The sequence below is a fragment of the Poecile atricapillus genome, chromosome 1 (genome assembly GCF_030490865.1).
Source record: "Poecile atricapillus isolate bPoeAtr1 chromosome 1, bPoeAtr1.hap1, whole genome shotgun sequence".
NCBI classification, from domain to species: domain Eukaryota; kingdom Metazoa; phylum Chordata; class Aves; order Passeriformes; family Paridae; genus Poecile; species Poecile atricapillus.
Genome location: NC_081249.1, coordinates 62,636,764 through 62,655,022, shown reverse-complemented (window position 1 = coordinate 62,655,022; position 18,259 = coordinate 62,636,764). Strand labels below are relative to the sequence as shown.

At 39.0% G+C, this 18,259-nt stretch overlaps 1 protein-coding gene across 7 annotated transcripts in view; it reads right to left on the bottom strand.

The window, feature by feature from the left end:
* The window catches only part of FNDC3A (fibronectin type III domain containing 3A), a 113,225-nt gene that overhangs the window by 25,446 nt on the left and 69,520 nt on the right, over positions 1 to 18,259 (bottom strand). For all 7 annotated transcript variants that reach the window (XM_058844679.1, XM_058844670.1, XM_058844688.1 and 4 more), the window contains 7 exons: positions 16,257 to 16,529; positions 14,163 to 14,221; positions 8,397 to 8,554; positions 7,167 to 7,226; positions 3,088 to 3,226; positions 2,576 to 2,629; positions 1,838 to 1,962 (listed from right to left, as the gene is read on the bottom strand). In XM_058844679.1, coding sequence (XP_058700662.1) covers positions 1,838 to 1,962; positions 2,576 to 2,629; positions 3,088 to 3,226; positions 7,167 to 7,226; positions 8,397 to 8,554; positions 14,163 to 14,221; positions 16,257 to 16,529 — 868 coding nt within the window. The remainder of the gene's footprint in view (positions 1 to 1,837; positions 1,963 to 2,575; positions 2,630 to 3,087; positions 3,227 to 7,166; positions 7,227 to 8,396; positions 8,555 to 14,162; positions 14,222 to 16,256; positions 16,530 to 18,259) is intronic.

Genomic DNA, 18,259 nt, shown 5'->3' with positions numbered 1-18,259 from the left:
CTTACAAGTGGATATAAGGTAAAAAAACACCACATCTTAAAAAGATTTAATCTCTAAACTTGCTTGAACCACTTCAAAACATACTGAAATAAACTAAGAGTTCCAACCATAGTCATATTTGAATGACTATTAAACAATTCCCTCAGAAGTACAGTACTATTTATTTTTGGAAATAGATTTTATTTTTCCAGTTTTCTTTAACCACTGTTTCATGTAGGCTAGGATTAAATTTAAAAATTAGTAACTCAGAGATAAAATATCTATTCTTGTTGGTAAAATGATTTAGACAAAATTCTGTCTCCAGATGCCTAATGTTCTCAACATTCTTCATAAGGGATAAACAGGCACTCTGCACTAATAAATATTATTTCAAGAGACTTCTTAATTAAATAATACCATAAAGACAAAAAAGCTCATCTTCACAAGGCTATGAAATATTGATTTAAAAATCTATTTAGTGTGATTAGTTTAAGAAGGGTACTTAACTGATCAGTGTCTTCAAAGCTTATGCTGGAGGAATCTTTAATATGTGCAGTTATTCCTAGCTATTTACACTCAGATGCAAAAGGGGAACAGGAAGAGAGTCCAAGCATTGGACCCTGCTTAACTGCCAGCTCCCTCCCTGTCTTTGTTTTTAACAGTTCCATCTGAATCTCATCAAGACAAAGTCCAGGAGCAAATCAAGAGAATAATTAATTCCAGGAACATCATCCAGAAAGCAGTAATATAGTAAAGACTACTGGAACACACCAAAGTCATTCTAGTCTACTGTCAGAGGACACTGTAGTGGCAGAAACCAGGTGCTTAAGGAAAGACAAAGGAACAAGTACTTTATGCAATGCATTCCCTGAGTACTCTCCAAAGCCTCCCAACACATGCCTCAGATCTCCTGAGCCAGCTGTATTTTCCACATACTTAATGGTCTGCAGAAGATTCCTTCTGCCCAGCATGAACCTGTGTCTGGCTCCCTACTCTTTACATTGTTCTTCAACACTGGCCAAGCAGGCACTTTTTCTCAAGCACCTCCTTCTTCCAGATAAAGGACACAACACACATCCTCTATTTCATGCTATAGAAACACCACTGTAGTGAGCTTCAGCAGAATGTTCATAATAGCTGAATCAAAAAACAAACACAAAAATCAATTTTATGCTGATGGTGAAGGAAACTCTATTTTTCTGCCCCACAGGACTTCAAAGTCCAAGTACGACTAGGTAGCCTGGACACCAGGAGTCTGCTATGAGCTCTGGTAGTGTGATTGCTAACCAGGTGCATCTGCTTTGCCTGATGATGAAGAAGCACACCCAGGAACTAATGCACTCATTAACACAAGCATAACTTCGCAAAACATTTTTTTTCCCCAAGTTCTTACTTATATTCTCCACTTAAGTTACATGTCATTCATTCAAAAATTCAAAACAAAGTTTAGTGCTCTATAATATCTAAAAAGTAGTAATTAAAAGCAGGAAATACATATCCTAAGCATTTGTAATAAGCTCTAGAGCTTCCAAAGAACTCATTGATATGGTAATATCATATTCTGTCTATTTCTCAGAGTAAGAGGAGACTAACAGACACATCAGATGAAGGGACAATATCACAGCACACAGGCTATCTGCAAAAAGAATAATCCAGTCACATACTGTGAGTTAACTAAGAAGTTGGACTAGATGATCACTGTAGGTCCCTTCCAACTGAAAGATTATATACTCGATATCCCATTTCAGACCATTTGGACAAAATAAATTTTTCTTTAAATGCCAACACATGTTTTTCCTAAAGCAGCACACACATACATGCATATGCATTCCATATTTAAGTATGTAATAGTATTTACCTCATTCCCATGTCATTTTTGGCTGCTAGCCTAAAGGTGTACCCCATTGCTGGTGATAGTTTAGTGATCCTGTACTGCTTCTGTTGACCGTAATAACACTGGCAAAACTCTCCATTTCCTTTTCCCTAAAAAGTAATAAGTTTATCATATTATTCACCTTATTACATATGCATCCATTAATTAAAGTACATACAAACATGATGTAAAACCCTTTTTTGAAATTAAATATAAGAAGAATCTCCATATGGTGAGGCAGTGGCATATGAAACTTTGTATTAAATTAGCAGCTTTTTTTCTTCCTTTCCATTTCCCAGTTCCTTGGGGCTGAAAGAATAAAAGCCATGAAGATCCTGCAGCTCTGCCATCTCAGGACAGCTGTCCAGGTAGAGACTGCAAGATTGTTGCAGGGCAATAGTTAATCCACCCACTCATTAAAAAAGAAAGACTGTTGTAGGAAAATGACCCTTCCGTGCCAGCTCTTGAACACAGTATTGGACTACAAATGAAAAAGCCACTATTAAGAGCGGCAGAATCACGCAATTAAGTTATTTTTATTTTATATCCCCTGAGAAAAAAAACTGAGCAGTAACTGCATTTTAATAATTGCTTCAGGATTTACATATTTGTCACACACCTGTAAGCAGAAATCTTAATTTTCACACAACTTGATGTGCACAGTCACATACAGCTACTTAAAAAATATAGAAGACTGAAAATACAATAGAATAGCTTGCTTACTTCATCCCATTCTAAAAGGTAACTGTGGATTTTGGAACCATTATCACACGATGCCTGTAACAGGAAAACAAAAAAATTAGAATTCTAACTGGATACAAGTCCACTTAAAAAAAATGCATGTGTGGGCCAAACCATGAGAAGAACAGTGGAAGACAAATAATGCTCCCCTTATACGATTGTTTCACTTGCCAAGACAGTCCTAGTTCAGTCACCATACAGTGAATGCTTATTTCATGATGATGGTTTTTTTTCTCACTTAGTCCTTGAAATGCATTGGGTACTGAACTCAGTAATTTTACCTTGAAAGACTCCTTGCTTTTCTGTGAATCCTTCTCTTTTTACTCAAGTCCACATTTAACCCAGTGAATCTATTTCCAGTCAGGGAACTGTGACTGAAATTAGTAGGTCTGACAAAAACTTTCAGTTTCAATTAACTGGTATTTTATTGATAAATCCACAACAATTCTAAGAGTTTAAAATATTTACTTTAAAGGCTGTGAAGCAATCCTTACCTTCCACTGAAGAGTAAGAGAATTTTTGGTCCGATTAGTTATCCTGGGCAGATTTGGAGCATCAGGTTCACAACTTGCTGTGGTAAAACTCTCTGCTTCTGAAGGGCACCCCTTCACACAGTTGCATTCTACTTGGACTCTAAAGTGGAAGAGAGTCAATAACATTTTGCTTCAAAATCTGTAGTTTCCAAAGAAAACTGAGCATTTGGAATTAAGTTGCTGCCTTGCTGCTTCATTATTAAAATATCACTGTTAGAAATAAATAGCTGGGGGAAACATCTCCGTCAACTGAAGCAATAAGGAAGAAAAGAGTCCTTTACTTCAGATGTACATCATTACCATCAGTCGGCTTTAGTCTCACAATTATATTTAAAATATGTCTCTTATTAGCTGTACTTTGGTTGGAAAATAATGGTAGCATTTTACAGGCTCATTATCTGTTGTAGAGATATGAATTCTTTTGCAAGTGCTTTCGTCAGATGAGCACAATGAAGATGTTGATGTATTTTCAGAGTATCCTCTGCACTCAAATGAGTGTCCTGCTGAGTGTGTTCACCTTGTCCTTTCATTTAGTAAGGCTATGAATTAGCTCTTCACTTACTTCAAAAGAGTGAATTTTGCTTCTGTCTCAAAGAGAAATGGCTTGTTTTTCAAAAGGCTTGTTTCCAAAAGGAAATACATGATAATCATCTGGCCTCCCCTTGCCCCCTAAGCTGTGCAGCTATGCCTTGCCTCGTCTTTGGGTCAATGGCACAGTACTTTCTTCTGATTCATCTGTTCCTTTGAAAAAAATCCCAAAACCAAAACTCTCTAAAAAACCCTCTCCTCTGATCACCAATATAAGATCTGGGTTTCCAATTTAAGAAGATACAAAAATCCTGACATATTTTTGATGCATGAACAGCAAATCACAGGAAATTTGGTTTTACAGATTTTACAAACAGAGAGAAGACATTCAAACAGCAACTAAAGTTGAACATGAAGTTGTTTGTGCTTGCATACAGTTGCAAATATGTAATATGTCAGTTATCTTGGTGGTTGAGCTGTTCCAGTCTTTGATTTTGTGCAGCGTTCATATTGGCAGAATTCTGTTTAGGAAGAGCTTGGATGGCCAAGCCACTGGTTCCCATGTATTGCCTACAACCACCAGAATTAAGCAAGAAAAAATATGAATGTAGGCCGATAGAAGAGGACTTAGACCGAAAAGAAAACTTCTAGGCACTGATCCTTATGCTCCATGAATTTTCAATTTCAACCTTAAATAAAATAAATAAATGCTACTAAAAATAGGAACAAAATCACAGGCAAACACTTTCATATGAAAGAGCTTAGAGCCAATTTACTATTCATCCTTCTCCTGACCTTGTGATCCAGGCAATATGGGGGCTCAAATTAAATGAGGGTTGTAATAAGAACAGATCAACCCTCTTTTGCTTTCAGTTTGACAACCAGGACAATACTCTAGGAAACAGATCTGGGAGGTGTAGACTCCTTCACACCAAGGACTGGGAACCTAGCTCTCCTACCTGAGCAAATGTCAAAAAGGCTACTGCACAAGGCAAGTCCTATCCTCAATCTGATGTGGAAGAAGGCATTATTAACTGGGACCCATACTCTGACACACTTCTGCCCTCTCTGCTTCCTATCAGCTGTCTCTAAATTGCTTCCCTTGGTCAGTACACAGGGATCTTGGGGTTCTCCACAGAGTCAAGAGAAGCAGGACATTCAGTCATGTCTAAGAAGGTAGTCTACACTTGCCATTACCTCCTGAAAAGGCACTTCTCTTAAGGAGGCCTTCATTTCTGCCTTCACAGTGTTATTTGTAAACTGCTGTATCCACACTCTTTTTCTTAAAAAAAGAATCACAGAGTAATTTGGGTTGGAACAGACTTTTGAAGGTCAACTTGTCCAAACACCCCTGCAAAAAAACCCCAGAGACATCTTCAACTACATCAGGGTGCTTAGAGCCCTGCCCAACCTCTCCCTGAATTGTTTCCAGGGATGGGGCATCCACCATCTCTCTGGGCAAGCTGTTCCAGTGTTTCACCATCCTCAATGCAAAAAATTTCTTCCATATATCTAGTCTAAATCTACCCTCTTTTAGTTCAAAACCATTATCTCTTGCCCTATCACAACAGGCCCTACTAAAAACTCTGTCTCCATATTTCTTACAGGCGCCCTTTAAGTACTGAGTTTTCTTCAGGCTGAACAACTTTTGTGGCCCTCCTCTAGAGCTACTCTAACAGGTCACCATTGTTCTCATGATGGGGATCCCAGAGCTGGACACAGCACTCCAGGCGGGGCTTCACCGGAGTGGAACAGAAGGGCAGAACCACCTCCCTCATCCTGTTGGCCATGCTGCTTTTGATGCTGCCCAGGACACAGTTGGCTTTTTGGACTGCAAGTACATGTTGTCAGGTAATGCCCAGCTCTCCATCCACCAGGACCACCACATTCTTCTCAGTGGGGCTGCTCTCAATCCCTTCATCCTGCAGCCTTTTTTGATACTATGGCTGCACCTTGCACCTGGACTTGTTGAACCTCATGAGGTTCCCACGGCCTCACTGCTCAAGCTTGTCCAGGTCCCTCTGGATGGCATCCCATCCTTCAGGTGTGTCAACTGCACCACTTGGTGGTTTACACTGCAACTGCTTGGTGTTCTCTGCTGGAAGCTCACTTTGAACCCACTGTCCGTATCACTGACGAAGACATTTGACAGTACTGGTCCAAGACAGGCCCCTGAGGGACACCACTTGTCACTAATCTCCATCTGGACATTGGGCCATTGACCACTATTCTGTGAATGTGACCATCCAACCAATTCCTCATCCACCAAGAAGGGTACTGTGGGGAACTGTCTCAAAGATCTTACAGAAGTCCAGACAGCTAACATCTGCAGTCCCCTTGTCCATTGATACAAGTCACTTGATCATAGGCCACTTGGTCCCTCAGGCAGGACTTGTCCTTGGTGAAGCTGTGCTGGCTGTCCTGAATCACCTCCTTGACCTTCATGTGCTTTAGCATGGCTTTTAGAAGAATCTGTTCAATGATCTTCCCAGGCACAGAAGTGAGGCTGACAGGTTGGTAGTTCCCACAGTCTTCCTTCCTACCTTTTAACAAAATGGGTGCAGTTTTTCCAGTCACACTGGACTTCACCTTGGTGCCATGACTTTTCAAAAATGATGGAGAGTGGTTTGGCACTACATTAGCTAATTCCCTCAGGACTCTGGACTGAATCTCAATAGATGTAGACTTACATACAGGTTCCTCAAGTGGTCTCAAAGCTGTTCTCTCACTGTGGGAGGGACCTTCCACCCTCAGTCCCTGTCCTGCTCTCCATCCACTGGTGAGGTGTGAGAGGGGAGGTTGCCAGCAAGACTAAGGCAAAAAGGTTGTCAAGTACCTCATCCTCTTCCTCATCCATAGTTACCAGTTTTCCAGTTGTGTTTGTTTGGGAGGATATGCTTTCTCTGAGCTTTGTTTCTGGCTGACAAATATATCAAAGCTTAGTCTTTGCATTTTCTGCCAACTTCAGCTCCAGACGACCCTCCAACATTTAAAAGAAAAGAGGGAAGAACAACACCTAATCACATCTTCCCAATCCTATGCTATTTCTTCTGAGCTACTGAAATAGTCAATTCTTCTAGAAGGGTAGAATCACACTGAACTGGGGGCACATTTTATCATGCATATGGGGTCAGGTTCACTGATCTACTGGAGCAAAGCAAAAGTAGCATAATATGACCTTCAGGTGGCCAAGCAGGGAGCATCTTCCAGGGCAAGGTACTTTCCTCTGCTGATTGTGGAAAATTGAATAGCAGCAGCTGTGCCTGGCTCCAAGGACAGAAAAAGGTCACTGTGCTGGCATAAAGGAAAGAGCATGAATGTAGGATGAATGTACACCAATCTTGTCTTATGTTGTCCAAAATGGACAGAGTCAGTTAAGTCAAAAATGTTGATTTGTGACTCAAAAGAGGGTAAGAAGTGGTTAAGACCATCTCTGAAGTCTTAGGTAAATACACAATGAAACTTTTAAACCATTTCTACTGAATTTAATGAAGAAAAAGTGAGATACTCACTTTGCATGGTAATCAGTTGCTGGCCTAAGATCATTTACAGTAACTTTATTTTCTTCTCCACTGGAAAGAGATACAAGTTTATTTAAAAGACTGTTTCAGAATTCCATACATTTATAAAAAAGACATGTATCATCTAACTTAACACACCTTCTATGAAACTTATTTGACAAGAGTTTGTATTTTGCTAAATAGAGCAATGTGTCAATGCATTCATCTCTGAATTTTAGAGGCTTCTTGTGTTATTCCTGTTTTTTTGCCCTGGTGGCTTTGGGGCACTTTTTTGTTTCTTGCTTTCTAAAGAGTACCAATTTTTTTCTTCTTTACTTAGTAAGACAAGCTGTATGTGTATGCATGTATGTTATTACTCAAAAAAAACATTGAAGTACTGGAGCCTACAGCAGCTCAGTCCAGCCTTGGAAAAACAATTATCTAAAGCTGTACCTGACTGCACAAACCTACTTGTTAGAGCCTAGGAAACAGAAAAGGCACCAAAATAACATCTATTAGTCTGCTTTTGCTGACATCAGCTTATCTTAGCAAAAATCATTTCTCTGCCTCTAGTTTCTTGGACAGGGATACTCAACTTATAATTTCATGAAATCCATGGAAGGTCTCTAAGATAAACTAGCTAGATACAAAGGTCTGTAACTATTAGAGAACTCTATACCCTTAATTCTGTATTTTACTGTCATATTTCTTCAAACTGCAAAAAACTGACAAAACCATTGTGTTAGGAATGAAACAAATGAAGAGTTTTGTTTGCTTTGCTGCTGCTATGAGTTGTGTTCTGTGTGAATTTTCTTATTTTTTTTCATATCAAAAGACTATCTCTTACCAAGATCAATTTTAATGAAGGAGGGATAACCTTACTGCGAAGACGAGCATGTGCTGACATAAGAAGTAATAAAAACAATTTACTTTTCTCACTATTTGTATGTCTCACTGTTGGAGAACTCATAGTGTCTAGTGCAGCTGGCTAAAATACAGCAGAAGTGGTATTAAATTACGCCTCCAACATGCAAGAACAAAATCTTTACATTCCAGTTGATGACAGAGACTTCAGTAATAAAATGAAATGAATTCTACTGAAATAAAATAGCTAATTTCAAAGCAGAAGTTATACAAAACTGCTAATTATTTAACTTTCTGGACAAAAAGCAGATTTTTAATGAGGTTTTAAGCCACATATTTCAATGCAGCAGTGACTAAATAAAAATAGCCAACACCTACATGTACACAGTTTTGTACTTTCCGTCTTTTCCAGTACTTGAAATCATCACTTCATAAGTATAAACCTCTGGTATGTCACTCTTGCCTGTGTCTTCTCCGGTATCACTGGATGGAGGGGACCACATCAGCAGGGCTGTTCTTGCCTGAATATCCGAAACCTGAAGAAACACAAAGTTTTGAGATCTCTGCCATTTAAATGCTATTGCATATAAATGTTACTTTGGACAAAGGATCAAAGAAGAGAAAGAAAAATCATATACCATGAGCAAATCAGAGCATTTATACTGATATGCTAGCTGCTGACTAGTTTTTTACAGAGGAAATCAGGTTGGAAATTTAAGGAATGCCATGAGAAAAACGCAGTGCTGGGTAGGGGGCCGAGGGCAGAGACACCTGTTGGTAACGAACGCCACCCAGTGGGCTGCTGAAACACAGACCAGAGCATCGGTCAGGCACAGTGATGGTGAAGCACATCCTGGGACATCGGGCACTTGATTAAACCATGCTTCTGGCACCTTTTTCTTGGAAGGAACTGGTACTAGGACTTTTTTAACACCTTCTTGTTTCTTATGAAATGTAGAGAGATGAAGGAATGCTCACAAGGTCCATGTACATACACATAGAGACAATATCCTGAAGAATTTCTGTGGTGGTGGTTACCTGAGCACCCCACCCATTGCAAAAAGGTCTGGATAAGAGCAGTTGGTGTGATTGAAATACGAGTATAACCAGTGTGTGTGACCTCCAACTATCCAAAAAGTGGCCCCAACAGCCTCAGATGGGTTAAATGGAAACGGAGAATCACAGGAAGACTCCTGAAACACGTAAGTCGTCAGCTTTAGAAGTGTCAAGGTAGCATGGAAATTTCCAACGATTGGTGGGTAAGAGATGATGGAATGGAACACAGCAATGATCACAACCTGGCCTGACAATGTGAAAAACTGCCCTACCAACGACTGCTGCCTCCATCCAGGTCTGATGGACACCATGAGTAGCTGCACCCCAGCTGGTGCAACAGCATTTTGGGGTGCAACAGGTATGGGTTGGCAGCTCAGGTGAGTGCAAGTGACCTCGTGGAGAGCTCTCTCAATGGCCTGTGGATTAGCAGATTGTAGGGAACAACAGGTTCTAGGGAACAATGCAGTCACACATAAAGCTACTGAAGCAGCCATATCTTCCAAAGAAGATGTGCGACTAGGGGCACCCACACTCCCAAAACCTGAAAACTGCTGCCTAAAACCCATATGTGCTGCAAGGGGCTGAGGATGTTCGTGTGTTTGTAGGTGAGTTCACAGGTGCATGCATGCATGATTACAAATTTTTAGGATTTGTTATAGAAGAATGCCTAGAAATTTGTGGCTGCTCATAAGTATTGCACATCTGCTATTGAGGTTTACATGTTGCACCCACACACTGTTTCAAATCATTTATAAGAGAACTCAAAACACATTTCATTATATGAAATTACAAGTTTTACAATATGACCGCAGTGTATGTCTATTTTGGGAATAATTGCTTTTGAAAATCTATTACCAGAGTATCAGAATCAAAAAGCTATCTTCACAACTGGTGCTCTCAAATTGCTATAATCTACTGAACTAAAAAACTGAATAGGTCAGCTTCAATAATGAAGCAGAGAGAACATGACTTACTGATAACAAACAGAAAGGAAGAAAAATCACACTATGTGAGCCTCAATGTCTTGGAAACAGCATCACTAAACTGTTATGCACTAACAGGGCTGTACATATCCTAAAAGGGATCAAATATTGGTAGAACTAAACACTGAAGTTTCACTTTAAAATCTGGTAAGAAAAATTCCACTACTACCTTGATGCAATCACAAACTAGACTAACACTATCTATAACCACCACAGTAAAATTCTAGCATTTCTGGAAGTCTCTAGAGATGTGGGAGTCATCTAATAAAGTTTCCTCCTGGACAATCTTTATCCCATCCCCTCCTGAGTTGCAGCAAGTGGCAGGAGATCCTGAGGGAAAGAAATACAGGTTCCCCAAGGACCTGTACTTCAGGACTAGAAGATGCATTTTAAGAGGATCTGTTCCTAGGTTTAGCTACTTTAACAGTTGAATTTTTTTTCCCTAGTGTCTAGGCAGTGTCCTTCTTACAACCAGCTAAGCCTACTAGTCCTAGCCACCATGGAGCTGAACATTAGATCTTCCCTTCCTTTTGCAGTTGTTTCTCATGCATTTGAAGACTGCTAGCATTTGAGTTTCCTCTCACCTATAAAATCTGGTAACTCTCACTGTTCTTATCTCCTACTGATTCATTTTCTTTAGTGCTTTGCCCAGAACACCCCATCCAACACTGCTAATGCCAGACTGCCACCTGACAGATTACATTTCCTTCATATATAGGATATTTTTAAAAAAAACTCTGTGACATAAGGAAAAAGAAGTCTTTTTGAAGAGCCAAGATTTAAGATCAGAAGAATCAACTACTATTATGTGTTCTGAGACACTTGGGAGTGGCTTTTTCAAAAAATTTGGCATTACTTGTTACTTACAAGTAACTTGCTATGCTTATGCAAGCAGCTGCAATTGATTCTGGTTGCAACTCTGAGCCCTATGTGTTTCTGCAAAGCAGCGTATAATACTTGAGTCTTTAGCTGTGTGGAAATAAGAGGTGGGCACGTCTTCATTAGCAATCCAGCTTGCCAAAGTGAATCTCCTCATTAAATATGTTACACATGCCATTTGGGTCAAACAAAAGAGCAGTTTTAGCATGTGCAGTCTGGATTGCATTCACAGTAACCCAAGATACTTAACTGTGAGTGAGGTGCATCACATGCCAGAAGTCCACAAACATACACAGAACCAGAAAGCATCACACTCTTTAAAGGGATTTACATGCTATATAACCAACCCTCAAATTCTGAGCACTTACTGCCTTTTAAAAAGTACTCAGCCTTCTGCATCATTCTTTATTTGGCTTTTGCCTTTTCAGGTCTTCTTTTCTTGTTTTGTTATTTGGTTAACAGACATGACAGCTGGTGAAGACTTTGCTCAAACACTGAGGTGCAATTTGCAGAACCACTCCAATTTACATCTGGGTATAAATCATTCAAGACCCCTAAGCAGAAGAGTCATCTGGTGTCAGTATCATGTTATCAACTTGAGTTAACACTGCCATGTATGAAAGAATAGGGGATCCATATGGAGAAAAGCTCATGGAAATCAGAATTCAACAGGAGTTTGGAGGTAGCAAAATTGATGCATCCCATACTGCATAGAACTGAAAGGTATTTGTGAATGAAAGAACATGATAAAGACCACTACCTGATTTAGATGTACATGCCCTGGACCTGGGCATTGAGACATGAGCCAGCCCTGGAAGGTCACAGCCTTCAGCACTACTCCATGCTTTCTGGAGTAGGATATGGTGCAATGGACACTGTACTGTACAGCACCCCGTATGATCATCTGATCGTATGGCCACCATCACAGCCAGTACTACCTGTGCCAGCATGGTTCACCCAGGGAACAAAGTAGCAATGATCCATCAGAAACCACAATCCTCACAGTAAGTGCTACAACCAAAACAATAATAAAAAACCTGCAGAAATATTTTTGATGAGAACCACAAAAAGAATGTGTGAAAAAAAAATTTCTGGTTCATTTGAGGGAAAGCGAGGAAAACATTTCCTTGATGAAACTGGGAGGGTGGCTTGAGATCCTGCAAGGCCCAAGTAGGTAACACAGACTTCTATCACATCACACCATACTCCCCCAAGCTGCAACATCAGCTAGACTTCCACCCCCTCACAGCCCTGACAGTCCCTTGCCTTCATAAAGCATAAGCCTCTCTGAGTGCTGGAAGTCGGGATTTTTGCCTTGTATACACTCTGTATCTGTAGCAGACTACCACTGCCTGTGCCTGTGATGCCTTCTGAGGCCTGCAGAGATCACTTGTTACACACAGCTACATGCAGTGATGTTCAAGCAAGAACATGCTGGGGAGAGGAACTAGGGCGCTTGTCTAAAAGGCACGCATGGTTGAGTCTTGAGGGCAGAAGGAAGTGAAAGAAATCATGATAGTACTGGCACTGCATTGCTTTTCCCCAGGTCATTAGCAACACAGCACAAGACCCGGCCTGTTGATTCATTCTTCTCACAGTCTCATTCAGAGAGGTCAGAGCTCCCCTTGGCAACACAGCCACTAACACTCTAATTTCAAGCAGCTCCCACCTCCATGCTGCTTAGCCACCAACGACACAGGGGCACTGAAGACATGTCAACCCATCCTGATGCTTGGACAGAGCAGGACACCAAGTGTTCAGAACTTCCTCTACAATCCCTGCTCAACGCTTGGCGAACCACAGAATCATGGAATGGCTGAAGTTGGAAGGGACCCCTGGAGGTCACCTGGTCCAACTGCCTTGTTTCAGCAGGGCCATTTAAAGCCAGCTGCCCAAAATGATGTCCAGACAGCTTTTCAGTATCTCCAAAGAGGGAGTCTCCACAAACTATCCGGCTAAGTTGTGCCAGAGCTGATATCCTCACAGTACAAAAGTGTTTCCTGATTTTCAGAGGGAACCTCCTGTGTCTCAGGTTAGGCCCAGTGTCTCTGGTTCTGATGCTGGGCACACTGAAAACAGCCTGGCTCCCTCCTCTGTGCACTTGCCTTGCAGATATCTATATACATTGATAAGATTCCCTCTGAGCCTTCACTTCTCCAGGCTAAACAGCCCCAGCTCTCTTGGCCTCTCCTCATCAGGCTGTAAAGAAACATATGAAAGAAGAATCAAGACTAGGGCACTAAACTGGGGCGAGGCTGCCTGGAAAGTGAAGAAGGTACGTAGCTGATGACTGGAGGAAGGAGTTGACTGTCTGGACAAACCAAGCTCTTCCTGGAGTTTCAGTTGTACAGACTATGCTACAATGAGGAACACAGCCTGTTTTCACTCAGGCAAGATGGTGTACTCAGGATTGTGCTGAAGATTTTTGGAAAAGATATGCAAATCTTTACGGAAAGGCTGGGACCAGGGAAGGTTCAGACAACAAAAGAAAAAAACACCGGCCTGCTCTAAAATGCAAGAAATTACTGAATTTGGCAACAATGCTTTAAAGAGTATCAACACAAAAATATGCTTTAGTTTTACAAAATGAAAATATATTGGTAAATTTTCAAGCAGGTAGGCCAGAAGTCCACTACTGACAGTCACCTTCTGTAGTGAATTTTATGGCTCTCTTCCCTGAAGCTGCCAAAAACTCTTGAAAAAGAAACGGGTCATATTTTTTCTCTAGTTTGCAAATAAGGTTTTACAGAACCTCATTTTTGATGAATTTTCCAAAATCTTGCCAGGTACCTCTCATGCCTAGAGATATGCAGTGTGTAAAATTGTTTCCTGAGCAGTTAAGACTAAACAAAGTTGCAGGAAATTGAGAACAGATTCTGCATTATAATGTTATATTAAGTATTATATTCGATTAAGCAGCATCATTATACTACTGGCAATGTTACAATCTCTCTCTATGTTTTTTAACTAATTTTGTTAATACTTAGATTCTCAGAATAGCCAGGAAGAATTCTGCAGAGTAAGTATCAAGACAGTTTTAGTTTCATAAATGTTAATACACTAAAAACTGCTTTAGTTATTCACAGTACAGTGACTGGAAGTTAAGTGAATTTGCCTTAGTATGGAAAATTAAAGACCCTTTAAACTTAAGAGAGAGAAATGTAGGTGTGACTGTGTAAAATAGCAACAGATAAATTCTGATTTTATGGAAACTTTTGTTACTTACCACTGGCTTGGCTATATTAGAAAGAAGTGCTTCCAGTGCTTTTGTTTCTTCATCCTTTTCTTAAAAAACAAAATCAAAGCAAAAGAGAAGTACCCATGAATATTGTGCAGTCATTTTACAATGAAACAGCTCTTCAAATTCAACAATTGCACAAAGAAGGAAGCATTTATAAAGTAGAACATCTTGCTAACTTGTATTCAGCTAGGACAACACAAAACCAAAAAAGCTTCTGAAGAAGTTGTTAATATAAAACTATTTCTAAAGCCTTTCTGTGCTTTATGGAATACAGAAAGCCTGGTTATCTTTTATTAATGTATCACTTTAAACCAACTGCTGCTCTATAGAACTTAAGATCTTGGATATTTTCCACAGATTTCTTTTTGGATGTAGATGCAGTCAAATTACAGTAGTTTAAACATGTTATTGCACATCAACTGGAAGTCTACTGGTGACACTGCTGGCCTTCCTCAATTGCAAGGAAAACAGTCTAAGGTGTTTTGTGTCAGCTGAAGGTATAGCTGAGCTTTATAAAGGATTTATAACTTACAGAAAGCATTTTATCTCTTTTTCTCATGTAATATTTAAATTTTATTATCTCAATAGTGTAAGTGAACAGACTACTCAGTTTTGAAGGTGTGGTCAAGCATTTTTAATTCACTAACCTGCCTTAAAACATAAAAGAAAAAAAAAGCCTGACAAAACTCTTTAAAAAACATAGATCAAACCTATCTACAACTTTGTTTCTAAGATGGTTTATGCTGTTGAAACAAATCAAATGCTTTTCTGACTTGTATGACAATTCTAAGTCACTGCCTTCTGTTTCACAAGTCTCAGTACATAATTTTCCCCAATGTCTCCTGAAATAATGTTGAAAAGTAGACTTTCCCATTTTTCATATAAAATACCTCTAAGGAAACATCACTATAATTTTTCTAACATGTGTAAAGAACGGTATATTTCATCGTTTGTGCCTTGTTAAAGTTAGCTCATGGATAAACACCAACAAAGAAAGTAAACTGAAGATGAACAGAAAGTGAACTGCCACTCTGGAACTATAGTAAAAAATATTCAAGTTTGGAGCAAGAATTCCCAACTTCTGATTTTAGGTTGTATCTCAAATGTAACCTTTGGTACTAAGCTTTCACGGGATATCATCTATACTTGTTCTTAAATAGCTCTCATAGGCTGAGATTTCCTGGTTTTGATTAGATGTACTTTCTTCACAGTTCTTTTGGTTTACAGCTATCTAACATACATTGGCACAAAATTCTTACCTCAAAGCAAACTTCAAATAATTGAGAAAAATTATGGTTTACTTCCATTAGCATCACCAATTACAGTTCCTTATTCTGAAAACTGCTCCTGGCTGATGACAAGTCTTGCATGTTATGTTCACAATCAGAATGACTATGGTAGAGACCTCCGAGTTGCATAGTGATGCATCATCAGATTTGACAATGACTGTATGACTAAGTGAATTCAGTCCATCTATGAGATAACAATCTTTCCAGTGAAATAAAGGTATTAATAATAAGCACACTCCCTATAGTAGTGTCTCAGAAAACATGATCTCACAGGGACTAATGTGAGGATCTGCCTTTTTCTACACAGGCCTTTCAACTGTGAGTGGGTAGGGATAGATCAATTTTATGTAAAAGCAGTATCTCTTTTACAAAATATTCTTTATCAAGATAGATGTATGTTTTCTGATTCAGACACTTGATTCTCTCTATGTTTTCTACAATATCAAGCAGGCCACCAATATTCAGTGATTCCTTAAAATACAAGCACTCTGAACAAAGCAGAGATTTTTCTTTAAACAGTGTCATGAAGTGTGACTCAGTATTTTCTCAAATTTACATGGAGACTTCCATACCAGTAGTTTTTGTTCTCTTAGGCCCACATTGCCATATGATGAGCAGGTTGATCACCCTTAACTCCATTCTGTGTAAGTCAGGGCACTTACAGGCTGCTACTGAACTTCAAGATTGTCAAAGTGTGGTGTTCTATTTACAAATGTTATATTCAGCCAGACACTGGACTTGTGTCATATATTAATATGTGTGTATATATGGTACTTTTGCTAACACCTACCTTCCACTTCTGTGTCTGTCTGAGAACTGCCTTTTCCTTTACCCAAAGACTTGCATTTGGTAGAACCTGTGCTTACACCAGCTGCATCTTGTCCTTTTGTAAGTCCATTAGGTTCACTTGTAGGAGAAGGACATTTCTGAGGAGATGATGGAGGACTGTTTAACTTATCCTTCTGAGTTCCATGTCGATCTTTTAACTTTTTTTGTAACCTTTCATATGTTTTACTTGACCTTTCATCTCTAAAGTTGGATCTTCCATGAGCAGGCAGAGTATCTAAATGAATGAAGGAAAAACCAATCATTAACAACAGAATCTAATTTTAAAATCTACCTAAAAATGTTATGTGAATTAAATGTGCACCTGTGTGTAAAATTGTATCTCTACTCCTATTTGAAAACTGATACACACTAAATGGACATTAACAATATGTTAGGGAAGAGAGTATAATCCTTCCCTCCCCCATATTTTCTCCACTTAAAAATTATTCTTGAAATGTTTCTACAATCTTCCTTGAGCTGTGAGGTACAGGATAAAGTCTATATAGAAAAAAATGTGCCACTTTATTACACCGGAGGAGATTTGATCTAATGTGAAATAAAAAAATGCATTAAGTTTTGGAATGCAGCAAGAGTGCTAATATTTTAATGATGCTTTAGCAGGAATCAGCAGGGAAAACACTCATAAAAGTATAGAAACATAGAACGTATGATCTACGGGGCAATGGAAAGACACCAAAACACTGACAACAGTATGGGCAGGCCTTGTAAGTGCACTATACCTGCACATGGCAACCCCAGGCATTGCTGCAGCAGCACCAAAGTCTCATCTGTGAATTAGAATTGGCTTTGGAAAAAAGTCAGTACTACTACTGACAGCATTAAACTGCAAACTGGTAAACTCTTCTGTCCAGTTCTAACATTTATATGCATTTCACCTTTATGCTTAGAAACACTTTACTGACTCATAGACCTTGTATATACACTTTCTTCAGTGTAACCCTGCCTATGATTAATGCTGAAAACTTTAAAAAAAAAAAAAAATACGTCCTTCAAAATTACCATAGAATTTGCTCATTTTCAGGTAATTTGGATCAGTCAGGCCCAAGAATGCATTATTTGTTATTCCTTATGAGATAGGAAGTACTGAAAATAAGATCAAATAAGAACTTCCTTGCAAGGATAAAAATAAAAAAAGTTAGAGAACTTCTCTATTTCTGTCTTTTGTTTGTTTTTTTTTTTTTTGTTTGTTTGTTTGTTTTTTAAGTCAGCTTAATTCACAGAAGGTTTGACAAAGGACTTCTAGATCACTACCTTTAGAGAGTTCAGTGCTTCTGTCAGGGAACTACTGTGCTCTGTGAGCATCTGGTTGATTTTTGTTGTTGTTTTGTTTGTTTGTTGTTTTGGTTCTTTTCCCTTAAATTTAGATTCCTGAAATAGGGGCCTAACTGTGGGTTTTGACTTTCAAAAGCTACAGCCAAAGTCAGAGATCTGGAATTAAATGTGAAACCTGTAGCAAACAAATAACAAATTACAGTATTAATCCTTTACTTTCCTAAACCCAGAGGCATTTTACATATATACTGAAAACAAAGCAAACAAAGAATCCCACTTGATCATTTTTTTTACATTAGCATTTTACCAAATTATCACTGAATTCATATTTAAAGTGATATAACCTGGCAGCAGAAATCTGAAAAAATATTATTCCATTAAGAATTGTAATTTATCTTTTATGCATTTAATTATCACACTCAAATTTCTTAACTTAGCAAACTAAATCAGACAACTGCCATCTAGAAAAAATCAGGAAATTAATAAAACCACGAATAAGCACCCAAAGAACATCTAGTAATGTATTGTTATCACAGTCAAGCAAGAAGAAATAAAGTACAACATAAGAGTAACACTAAGAATTCCAGGAAGATCAAGACATTGGTATATTCTTATCTGACCACTTTGTTCATCCTGACTATTTAAGCTCAGCAAATAGATGAAGGCCATTTT